The sequence below is a fragment of the Oryzias latipes genome, chromosome 21 (genome assembly GCF_053564925.1).
Source record: "Oryzias latipes strain Hd-rR chromosome 21, Olatipes_Hd-rR_3.1".
Classification (NCBI taxonomy): domain Eukaryota; kingdom Metazoa; phylum Chordata; class Actinopteri; order Beloniformes; family Adrianichthyidae; genus Oryzias; species Oryzias latipes.
In genome coordinates, this window is record NC_136257.1 from 13835442 (window position 1) to 13846945 (window position 11504).

The window sequence follows — 11504 nt, forward strand, 5'->3', positions numbered from 1 at the left end:
AGAATAAAAAAAAGTTATGAACCTATAAACTTAAACTATTTCTTTTTTTTTAACTATACAAAAGACAATTAAGTCACTTCCAGAATCCCCATTAAACTAAAGTGCTACAAGAAAACCCAAACATTGTGAAGCTAAAACATAGGTCTTTTTTAATCCAAACAAACATGTCCTTACGATAAAGAAATAATAACCCACACGAAAAAAAATTCAGATTACATAAACTCATCATCTAATCTCCTGTGATCATTTGGTTCACCCAATTTAGAAAATCCCTCTCACTAAAATCATCAAGAAAAGAAGTGATCAAGTCTGGTTGTTCTTCTGGGAGTAATGTCTTGATGGCAGTCCAAATGTTATTTAAAAATACTTGACTCCCTCTTTTGGTTAAATTTACTCCATCAGGTAGATAGATGTTCTGTTCAGCTGGAACCATATTTTCATGTTCAACCACCACATCGAACAGGTCAGTATACCCCATGATCATTTTGTTGACAGAGGTCCGGAGTTTATTCATATGAGCAGGATTTCCAAATCTCCAATGTCTTCTTGGGATGATGAGGGATAAAGCTACATTCATTTGAGGATACTTTTCTTTTAGAACCCTCAGGTCTTCTGCCATCTGACTTGCAATCACCGCTGGAGGAATTGTTCCTAATTCCTCACCTTCAGTATGAATGACCAAAACTTCAGGGGGACCACTTTCCTTAGAGATTGTTTGATGGACTGCTTTAACAATGTCCTTCCAGGCCGAGTGTTTACTTCCAATCCACTTAACATTGGAGTTGGAATGAAGGCTTTTTCCAAAGGACTCATCAACCGCTGCATGCTTTGCATTGGAAATGTATTGTGAGCCAACGATCCAGACATCAGGTGCTCCTATTAAATGATGTGTTTGGGTTGTTGGTGAGCTGTCCGATGTAATGCTACATGTGTCCTCTTCCATCTCCTCAGGTTGGATCACAGTTTCTGGTGAACTGGCAAAAGGACTTTCAAAACCCAGTTCATCCTCAGAGACATTTTCATAGATTAGCTTGATCTTTTTTACTGGGGAAGGGGGTTCCTCTGAACTTCTTTTTCTCTTCAGTAAAGGCTTTTTCTTGTTAGGCCAGTGTTCATCCTCAGGTGGTGACTGTGCATTTTCTGTTGTGAATTTCAGACAAATCTTTCTTATTATCTTTGGTGCAGGTAAGTAGCTTTCTGAGTCTGATTCTGAAATGTGTTTCCTTTTCAGATTACACTTTTTGTGCTTTGGCAAGGATGTCTCCATTTCCAGCTGTCTTACTGTTGCAGACATTCCATTGACAAACTCTTTTGAAGGGGTTTCTTTCTCTGGTGTTGGTACCTGCACCTTTGGAAGGATGTGTGGGACTGAGGTTGACTGAGGTTGGCCTCCTGAAAAGGTCGAGTTGAGAATTTGCTCAAGCCTGTCATAGATAGAGCTTACAAACATTTCAAATCCTTCTATGGTGAAATGTATTCCATTCGATTTAAACAGATGGCTAAATGGTATCAGTCTTGGATGCTCTATCACAAAGCCATTGAATAATTCAACGCTGGATTGAATTGTTTTGTTGATCCTGATCCTGTCGTTATCTATTTTCTCTGTTCCCCGTATTGACGTTGGAGTTATGAAGGAATACCCAATTTTCATTGTGGGAAAATTGTCATGCAGCCATTTCAAGTCCTTCACCATTTGACAGAGAAGATCAGACACATTTGTGTTCCCCAAGTCGTTGCTGCCAACATGGAGAATTAAAATGTCTGGTATACTCCTTTGTTGGGAAACCTCACTTTTGAAATGATCGAAGACATCCCTCCAGCGCATGTTTACTTTTCCAATCCAATTTATTTTTGAATCGAGTCCAAAGTTTTCTCCGTAGCATTCATTTGCTGTTTTTTGTGCTCCGTTGATGTAATATTCTGATCCCATGATCCAGACCGTAGGCAGTTTTCTTTCTTTACCAGACTGGCATGGTGTGTCTTTCTCTTTTATCTTTTCTGATGAAGACAGATTTTGCTGGCCAGTAAAACTGGTAACATTTCCTACAGAGCTTCTTGGGAGATCCATGTTACCTGCTACAAATGGATGTTGAAGCACCTGATGAAGAGCAATACGGTTTGCAGGATCCAATAACTGCATTCTCTTGAACAGATCAATAAATTGTTCCAGTTTCATCTGTTTGGTCTCTGAACAGATTCCCGACTTCTGTTGGTGGTTTCTGAAGTCATCTGCTGAAACACAGCTGACATCTTTAAGGATCCTGTTTCTATCTTCTTTTGGTGTCCTCAGAAGCCACTGCTTTTTCAAGGTTTTGAAGTAAAAATCTTTGGTTTTGGATCCAGCATTTAAGAGATGGTCTGGAAAGCGGCCATGAGTTTTTGTTATGTTCCTGATCATCTCAAAATCACTATTGGCAGTGTAGAAAGGAGAGCCAAGGAACATCTCAGCAACAATGCAAGCAAGGGACCAGACATGGGATTTTTCAGTGGTCTCTAAACCAAGAAGTGTCTCTGGGGCCATGTACCACCTGAAATGTTGGCATGAATCCAGAGGAGGATTCTCAACTCCACTAAATTTAGTAGAAATGACCTGTTGTCTCTGGTTTCTTTTAACAACCAACTGAATTCTTTCTGGCGTCAGAATTCCATCAGCGTATTGAGGGTCCTGAAAAGCAGTTGCCACTCGACGCAGAATGGATCTGATCTGATTCAGTTTAAAAGAAGAAACTTCTTTTGTGTGAAGAAGTTTCCAAAGGGAACATTTTTCCGGTTGGTCATTTGTGATGCAATCCATTTTAGTTTAAATTTGATGAAAGGTAAAAATAGTCTGCTTGGTAAAAATACTCTGGTTCTTGAATTGAGTTTTTGAAAACGTAAAGGTTTCAAACGTGATCACTCTTTACTAAGAAAGACCAGAATAAACACTAACCTGACTCCTACCGGTATATATAGATTTTGGTCTGATGATGTAATCTGTGGTCACACCAATCGGCTCTTGTATGATGACATCACAGATATCAAAGATACCATGCTACATCATACTATTACATCATATTGATGTAATCAGCATATCATATACAGTGGTTCTCAAATGGGGGTACGTGGAGGTACTGTAGGGGGTACGTGAAGCTTTTCAAAATATCTATCTAAATCAGTGGGCTCATCCTTATAATAAACCTGAGAAAAATTATTTTGTAAAAAGTTCCATAAAATATAAATATGTGTTCATTCATTGAATTGTATATTCAGTATTTAGTTTCAATGTCCTTTGAAATAAAACTGCCCCCCCCCCCGGACACCAAGTTAGTTTGACCCACTGACGTCACGCACTCATCAACGACTAACTATGGAGGCGTGGTTAAAGCGCAGCAGCCATGCTGCTGAAAGAAGAGATGGACAAGTGAAAAAGAAAACAAAACAAGAGGCGACGAAGTCCAGAAAGTACATGGAAGAATAAGTTTTAATGGGATTTACGTCCACGAGCTCCGACCCACCCCAGGCACTGTGTTTTTTTTTTGTTTTTTTTTTTGCGGGGAGAAGTTAGCCAACGCTAGCATGAAGCCGGTACACCTCCAGCGGCATCTCACCACAAAACATGGATGTCACGTTGGTAAGGCACCAGAGTTCTTCAGGAGAAAGCTTTCTGATTTCAAGTCATCCCAAGCCACAATGCGAAAAGTCTCCACTACATCAGCCAAAGCCCTGGAGGCTTCTTACGCGGTGTCTTTGCTTGTTTGTTGCTAAAGCCAAACAACCGATCACCATAGCGGAAGACCTACTGCTCCCCGCCGCTGTGGTATTGGCCGAAACTATGCTGGACAAAAATCAGCAGATACATAAAAAACTGTGCCTCTGTCTAATGACACAGTTTTCCGCAGAATAGATATCATGGGCACAGACATTATCCAACAAGTTGTGGGGAAACTTGGCGACTCATTTTCACTGCAGCTGGATGAATCCACAGATGTGAGTGGACATGCGCAACTTGTTGCATTTAAGATACATTGACACGGACGACATCTGTGAACACGTTCTATTCTGCAAAGAAATGGAGGGGTAAACAACCAGAGAGGACATTTTTAATGTCGTTAACATGTTTATCAGCTGGAAATCCTGCAGCATCGTCTGCACAGATGCGGCTGCATCAACGACGGGCAGCACGAAAGGGCTCATAGCACGGATTAAAAAAGAAAATCCCCACATCAAGTGGACGCACTGTGTGATACACAGGGAAGCGCTAGCGTCCAAGAAAAGGAGTTTTGAACGACAGCATTAAAGTTCTAAACTTTATCAAGTCAAGACCACTTAATGCACGTTTGTTCCGCAGCCTCTGTGGAAATACGGGAGCTGAACACACAGAACTGCTCCTGCATCCTGAAGTACGCTGGCTGTCCCGTGGATGAGTACTGAGCAGGCTGTTTGAGTTGCCAGCTGAAGTGCACACCTTCCTGACAGAGCACGGATCTCCCCATGCCACCATGTTTGAGGACACGGACTGGCTTGCAAAGCTTTGCTATAATCTGGCAGATATATTCAGGAAACTGAATGATCTGAACATGTCCCTGCAGGGCAAGGACACCAGCATCCTGAACCTGTATGACAAGGTGGGGGGTTTCCTGAAGAAAGCAGAGATGTGGAAAAAGCCATGTGATCAGGAGGATTTCACCACCGGATTTCGCTCCTACTTTACTGACATGGATGAGACATCTGTGCAGCTGGATTGGGTGAGAAACCCATTTCTCTTGTCTGAAGCAAACAGAAGCAAGCTTCCTGTCACTCGTCAGGAAAAAGTGAAGGAAGTAGCATCTGACCGTGGCCATCTAGAGGCCCGAGATGCGCATTCCCGTGCGCTTACATAGACTTTTCATTGGAAGTGGTTGCTTGAACACACGTTGCAGAGGCCGGTGTGAACGTAGCTTAGTATGACTTTGGTCCAGCTTCTGCTGTTGGAACAGCTTTTATTCTTCTGAGGACGTTTATGGGAATGCTTGATCTTCCAGAAGGCCAAAAATGAGCTTAGACTCTGAGAAAGTCTGGTTCTCAGCAGACCAGTCCAGTTTATCACACTAAACTGACACCTGCATGTCTTTATGAACCCTCTTTGTGCACTGGTGGGCAGTCATGTTGGAACAGGAAGAGGTAATCTCCAACAAAGTGGGAAGCACAAATTGTTGAAATCTCCTAGTATGAGGCATCTACAGTTCTGGGCACTTCGTTCAGGATTTGCAGCACTTGGTTTTGGTCAAAACCTTCTTCCATGACATCCTCCCAGTGACATGCGGTCAGATGAGGCAAGTGAGGCTCAGCTTCACCTGTCATGATTGTGATAAACTAGAAAAAGATAAATAAATTTAAGATTATTTTCCATGCATCTGCGTTGAAGAGCAGCGCACAGACTCAAAAAATAAGGCCACGCATGTTTTTTAAAAACAACATGACAGTAAGTGAAAAAAAATAATTAATAATAAATAAAAAATTAAAAGTGTAATAAATTTTAGGCCCAAAGAATTATTTTTACGATCATTTTCACAGACAACCTTTGATAACATTAAAGCAACAGAATTTGAACTTGGAAAAATACTATAAATAGTTACTTGAGGTAGAAATGAAATGTGTGCCGAACACATCTGTATACTTTAATTTGTTTACAGTATATATGAAGAATTTATACACAAGAAGAGTGTTCTATCCATGTCTATAAAAGAAATATTCTCTGTAGGACAAAGATCTTCTTGTGTGTATCTTATATGCTGTTACCTGCTGTTGGATGAATAGTGAAATATTTAGTTCTTACAATTGTAAATCTGACTCCAGAGGAGTCAGTGCCTCACCAGCCATCAACCTTACCGCACGTCACTGCATCCTCCACAATGTCTTTGAGCTAATCTAAAGGCCACATGAAGTTAGGAGGCCTGTAGTGAATGAGAGCAGAAGGTTGGTGACCCCTATGCTAAACATCTGCTGACCTTGCTCTGTCAGTTTACTGTATGTGCTTCACCACTTGATGGCTAAGTTGCCACATAAGTGGTAAAAGCTACTGTCCAAAGATTTTAGCCTCATCCCTACAGGGAATCATCTAAATGATGGAACTTTTGGCAGTACTTCCATCTCTCTGTGACCCAGTTTGACGACTTTCTGTCCCACTTTAGTCAGAGGAAAGAAAAAATTAAAAATTACATTTTTCTAATTTTCTTTATACAAATAAGAAAAACATAATAAAGCCCAGGGGGAGAATGATTGGATTCTCTCCATGTTGGTTTTTGGACTCCGCCCACTGATCACGCCATCACCGTATCAACTCTGGTTCCCTGATTGATTGATGTGTCTTTTTCACCAAGGCTCAAATATTTGAACTCTGGATGCATTTTAACGCCCCAAACGGTTTGCATTGATCAAAATGCGCTACAGCCAGACCGCTGCACCATTCCTGACGTTCAGAACGCCCTGCAAAACCTCTTATCGGGTTTGTCTTGACTTCATATGGAAATCTTACGTCCCGTTTGGTGGGAACGCAGCCACGCGCTGGAATTTACCCATTAACACAAGGATGTGTGCTCAATGCACGCAGGACACTCGTTACTCGTTTTATATGAATATGTGCGTGTGTGTGTGGACACTGTATATACATACACACCTTGAAATGTTACCAAGTGAAATATATTTCTTCCTCCTGTAGAGTTCTGAGGGAGCCGGTGGGGATGTTGTTCTTCGCTGGCACAGAGACGGCCACAGAGTGGAGCGGATACATGGAGGGAGCCGTACAAGCAGGAGAGAGGGCAGCCAGAGAGGTCAGAGCCCCACAGCCAGACCCAGAGCGCACGATGCACTGTTCACACACTCCGCTCAGTAATTTATGTCTGGAAAGTTGAGATGACTGTACATTATAGTAACATTTATGTTTAAAACAACAAGAGCATTTGTTTAACTATAAGACTCGCATAAAAGTTCTCCAAAAAGTTGACAGTCATTAGTTTATAATTGTGCTTAATGATGATTTTATTTTTTGTTTGTAACTATAGCTCCTCCACTTTCAGTCACACAGCGGATGTTTGGTTATTAAAAGTCCCACTCCAACACTTGTAAAAGTGTTCCCAGTGGTCTTTTAATTATGGTTTTGACGTTTTTAGCCTAAATCAAAAAACCTGGGTTCTGTCCCAGACATAGTTTTTGCAGAGCAGCAGGAGTTCATCAGAAATTCACCTTTGTAGGCGGGACTATTTTCCTGTACTAACCTCGCACCCACTTCCCATCATCCATAAGTATAAACACACTCCCGCTAGCTTACAGCCCCTCAACCCACAACTTAACATTACCGGTGCAACAAAAATGGTGATTAATACCAGAGTTATCCAGCCGTACAGCTTTCATCTAGATACCAGTTCGGAAAACAAAGATGTACATGGATCTATTTGTCTACGAGTGGATGCATGCAATGGAGCGGAGCAGGGAGTTTGTGAGCTGCAGATTGTCACTGCTATAATCTTTTCAAACAGCATTTTGGTGTCTGCTTCTGATTCACCAGGGTTTAAAAAGAGAAATATTCAGAAACGCAATTTTGAGCTTAATTTTCTTTATGCGTGTCCTTCATCATCAGCAAAAAAAAAACAGTTTAAAAAACACAAAAAACACCTTTTTCATTGGAGCGGGTCTTTAAAGGTATAAATATAAGAGCTTTACCAAACCAATGCAGCTTTGAAAAGTATTTTATTCATGAAAACTATTTTTGGTTTGTTGTGCTGGAGTTGTTCACATTTTTTTCTTTTTTTGATAAAGAAAAAAGTGCCTCTTTTCCTTTACAGCAGAAATATGTTGTTATTTACTTATGTTGATTAATTCCTATTTCACATGTTCAAACTACTAATCTATTAGAAAAAAAATCCTATTTTATGTTTTCAAAAGACTAAATGCTCAATAGAAAAAATTCAAACTCTTTTGATGCCAATGGTTGCCTTATATGTTTATTATCGTTAAGGTTAATTTACATTGAGAAAGTATATTATCTGTATTTATTGAAAAAGTATTTATCTTTTTAACTGTAACAGCAGTAATTCAGGGATATTCACCGTGTCAGAATGTTGGGTATTTTGCTGTTGTAAAAAATGTCAAGCGTAAAGTCAGACACACTTTAGAGATAAATGTTTGATTTCTTAAAAATATCTAATTTTTTTACAGATTATGTGTGCGATGGGTAAAATCCACCAGAATCGGGTCTGGCAGCCGGAGGCTGAGAGCATGGTAAGAATGTTCACCTCAGGACTGTGGAGGCTGGTTCCTCAGCTCCTGACTGTGGTTGGCACACATCATATGATCTCTGTTTTTAAGCCACGCTAATATGTAAAAGTCCATTCATTCAATTGAATACTTTATTTTTAGTTTTACCTTTCAAAGTGCAGAAAAAGCTTCAACCTAAATTTGCTGATCTTCCCATGCAGGACGTCCCAGCACTTCCATTCCACACCACCTTCTGGGAGAGGAATTTGCCTTCAGTCGGCGGTCTGCTGAGGTTCATGGGGGTCTCCAGCTTCCTGTCTGTGGCCGCAGCAGCCGGCTTTGTGGCCTACAAGAAAGGCCTTCTCCCCCACAGTTAAACCCCCAGCATCCGTTCTCTCAGTCGTCTGTGTCTTAAGCAGACAGAGCTCCATATGAACTGTATTCTCACCCCTCTGGTGCACTATTTTGAGGCCTGAGCTACAAAGTAGTGAAAAATTTAACGTTTAGGAGGATTAGTTATTGATTTTTCATGAGAGACGCAGTTCAGCTAATGCAAACACTTCTGCAAACACTGAGGTTTCAGAGAGACGAGCAGTAGTGGGCTGAAATGACACTGAGAATTGGAGCAAATAGATCAGTCAAAAGTTAATCAACGAGTCAAATTTGGAAAGAAACGAAGGAAGAAACCTGACGGTGTAGGAAGAATCGGAGAAGCCAGTTTCCATGAAATGCCAATGACATTCATATTTTTCATACATGTCCTTGTCTGATCTTGTCTTGCTGTGTATGTGTGGGCTTTGACCGTACGTATGCATTGATACTCTGCTTTGGATGTGCGTTTGTCAAAGAAGTGCACACAGTGTTGGTGTTGATGACTAGCTCTGCAGAATTGAGCTGCTTTTTGGCTTTAGACAAAAGGCTGTAAATGTTTTAGCCAACGCAGAATCATCCGTGTTTGTCCTACAGTAGCTTGTCTTACAATCACAGCAGAGGCTAAACTGAAAGGATGACATATTTGGTGAGTTTATAACCAAGTGTCAACAAATCCCATGAAAACAGTCACCACAGAAAGCATTTCCACATGACTGTAAGGCAGGAAGAACGCCAGCTGCTAAACACAATGCTAACTTTATTATCCTCAACTCTTTCCATTCAAGGCTGTGTTTGAATCCATGTTTGTGATTTAAGTTGCAGATTTCAAATAAACACAAAAGTCAGAAAAAAATAAAAAGTCTATCAGTGAGTTCTTCGTAATAAACAACGAATGGCCTAAATTCATAGTCATTTATTACTCATTTACATTAATAAATATGCTGACATTTTGCCTTTATCTTCAAATAATTGTTTATTGAATCAATTATAGTCTTAATTAAAGATTAGGCCGAGATATTGAGATTTTGTTTTTGGGTTTAACAGCACACATTCACTTCCAGATCTTGTAGATAGCGGAAAGCTAGCAGATAGCAGCAATACGCGAGATCATTTACATATTTACAGAATTCTAAATATTTGAGGACCTAATGTAAAAGCTCATAATGTACAAACAAGATCAAACTAGCCATTTATGTAAAATTTTGGCTTTGTGGATCCATTTAAGCAAAACAAACATTTTCCTGCAGAATTTGGGATGGCAATGACTTAATGATGCAGAGACTTTGGAGACTTTGCCAAAACTTAAACCATCCTCAAGGAAAAGATGTGTATTTAAAAAAATATATTAACATACTGACTGAACACACACTGGAACTATAAATAGGATCAAATCCTGTCAAAGAAAAGCCGTCATAAAGCTCATTGAAAACTTGTGTACCATAAACAAATCTTTTGTTATGTGAAGAGTAGCTAATGAAGGGACTTAATTATGCTGTCGGAAACATGTCTGTCTTCAGTTTTCATGGGAGTTGTTTACAGGGATAAATAAAAAAAAAAAAAAATTGCTGTTTAATAAGTCAAATCTTTGTTTTGATGTTAAGAAATAGTGCTTGAAAGCTAGTTTGTATGTTTATTGCTTGATATTTGTTTTGTTGAACGCTATTCATCAGAATTAATCCCACATTTTATCTTGGTAAATTAGTATTTTGGGCTTTTTTTCCTTTTCAAATGTTTCCTCATAGCATTTTAGTTGTTTATTTTTTCTATATTAAACTTTCAAAACTTTAATAAAACATGACTTTGCACAGTGAGAGGGCACTATACCAGGTAAGCACGTTAAAAGTGAGGCTTCACTTTTCATAAAAAGCCATTTTAGGACAATCTGTTCTTCAACTTTTAATGATATAGTAAATGCTATTCCTAGTATATGTTCTTTTCTTTTTGTGTTATTGATTAAAAAAAAGATTTAAGCTCTTTCTTCTAACACGATGTAACTTTTGTTTTGTATATAATCCTAAGTATTACTTTCCCCAGGGAAAGGGTAAAGTGGTGCAACAAAGCCTAAATTTTGCAGCAGAAAAGTCTCATCTGGCTCCTAAAGTACAGAAAAAGCCACCATCCAGCCTGCTCTTTGGTGTTAAATGTCAGCTGTTGTTGTAGAAATCTTTCTTTGTAACCGTAGAGTGATTTTGTCCGGAGATCTGTACACTGATTGTGCGTCTGTGTGTGCTCACAGAGAGAATTACGTTTTTGTTCCTGCCGCCTGTTGTTTGTGACTGTAGTGTATTTGTTGTGCCTTAATGGACATCATGGTGTTTGATCATTTTTCTCAAGTGCCTGTGTTCCGCTCACACTGTCTGCCCTTCTGTCTCTGCTGAGATAGAGCAAGTCATTAGCTTTTGAAGTGACTCGGTGAACAGGGGATGTCTGACCTCTGAGACCCCACTCACTGGTGAGTCCAGAAGTTTCCTTTCTAGATGTCCCCTCTGTTACCTGAGTTAAATCCTCTCTGTGCAACAAACTCAGGTAAAGCCAGACTTAAAAACTACTCACCAACCAGGAGTAACAGAGCTCTGACTGTTAGAGTGATCAAACTAGTCACTCCAGGTAAAGAAACCCTGGTGTTGTGTTGTGACTGCAGTGTCTCTCCTTGTTGTGCATCTTTCTGGGTGACTTCAGCGTGTCTCTCCACAAGTTAAATCTTTCCTAACTCACACTGGCTTGTCTGCTCTTTCCAGCTAACTCAAAGCCAGCTTTAGACAGCGAGTTCAGTCACTCTAGAACATCATTGAGTGGGTTCTTGTAAGGGATATTATTCCAAAGAGTTTCTGTTTTTCCTTTGACCTGTTCTTTGACGTCTTTGATCCCCACAACAAAGCTGGTGACGATGTACAAGAAAAAAAAAGTGAAATAAACCCTTT

At 39.9% G+C, this 11504-nt stretch overlaps 1 protein-coding gene across 5 annotated transcripts; it reads left to right on the top strand.

Annotated features, from left to right (window-relative positions):
- The first annotated feature begins 3369 nt into the window (after positions 1–3369).
- On the top strand, positions 3370–9442 carry LOC144988703 (amine oxidase [flavin-containing]-like). 5 transcript variants are annotated; one of them, XM_078939497.1, is made up of 5 exons: positions 3370–3610; positions 4328–4724; positions 6677–6788; positions 8173–8235; positions 8433–9442. In XM_078939497.1, exons 2-5 carry the CDS (start codon positions 4699–4701, stop codon positions 8586–8588), a joined length of 357 nt encoding a protein of 118 aa, XP_078795623.1. In that variant the 5' UTR covers positions 3370–3610; positions 4328–4698; the 3' UTR covers positions 8589–9442. The 5 variants fall into 5 exon arrangements, with proteins under 5 accessions (XP_078795623.1, XP_078795624.1, XP_078795626.1 ...); XM_078939498.1 differs by having other exon boundaries at positions 3375–3610; positions 4569–4724; positions 8433–8733; XM_078939499.1 differs by lacking the exon at positions 3370–3610 and adding an exon at positions 3840–3966 and having other exon boundaries at positions 4569–4724; positions 8433–8733.
- Positions 9443–11504: the final 2062 nt, after the last annotated feature.

Coding starts and splice junctions, on each gene's coding strand:
- LOC144988703 (XM_078939496.1), top strand. CDS start 4,479: ATGTTTGAGGACACGGACTGGCTTGCAAAGCTTTGCTATAATCTGGCA. Junction 4,725..6,676: donor CATCTGTGCAGCTGGATTGG/GTGAGAAACCCA, acceptor TTCCTCCTGTAG/AGTTCTGAGGGAGCCGGTGG. Junction 6,789..8,172: donor GAGAGAGGGCAGCCAGAGAG/GTCAGAGCCCCA, acceptor ATTTTTTTACAG/ATTATGTGTGCGATGGGTAA.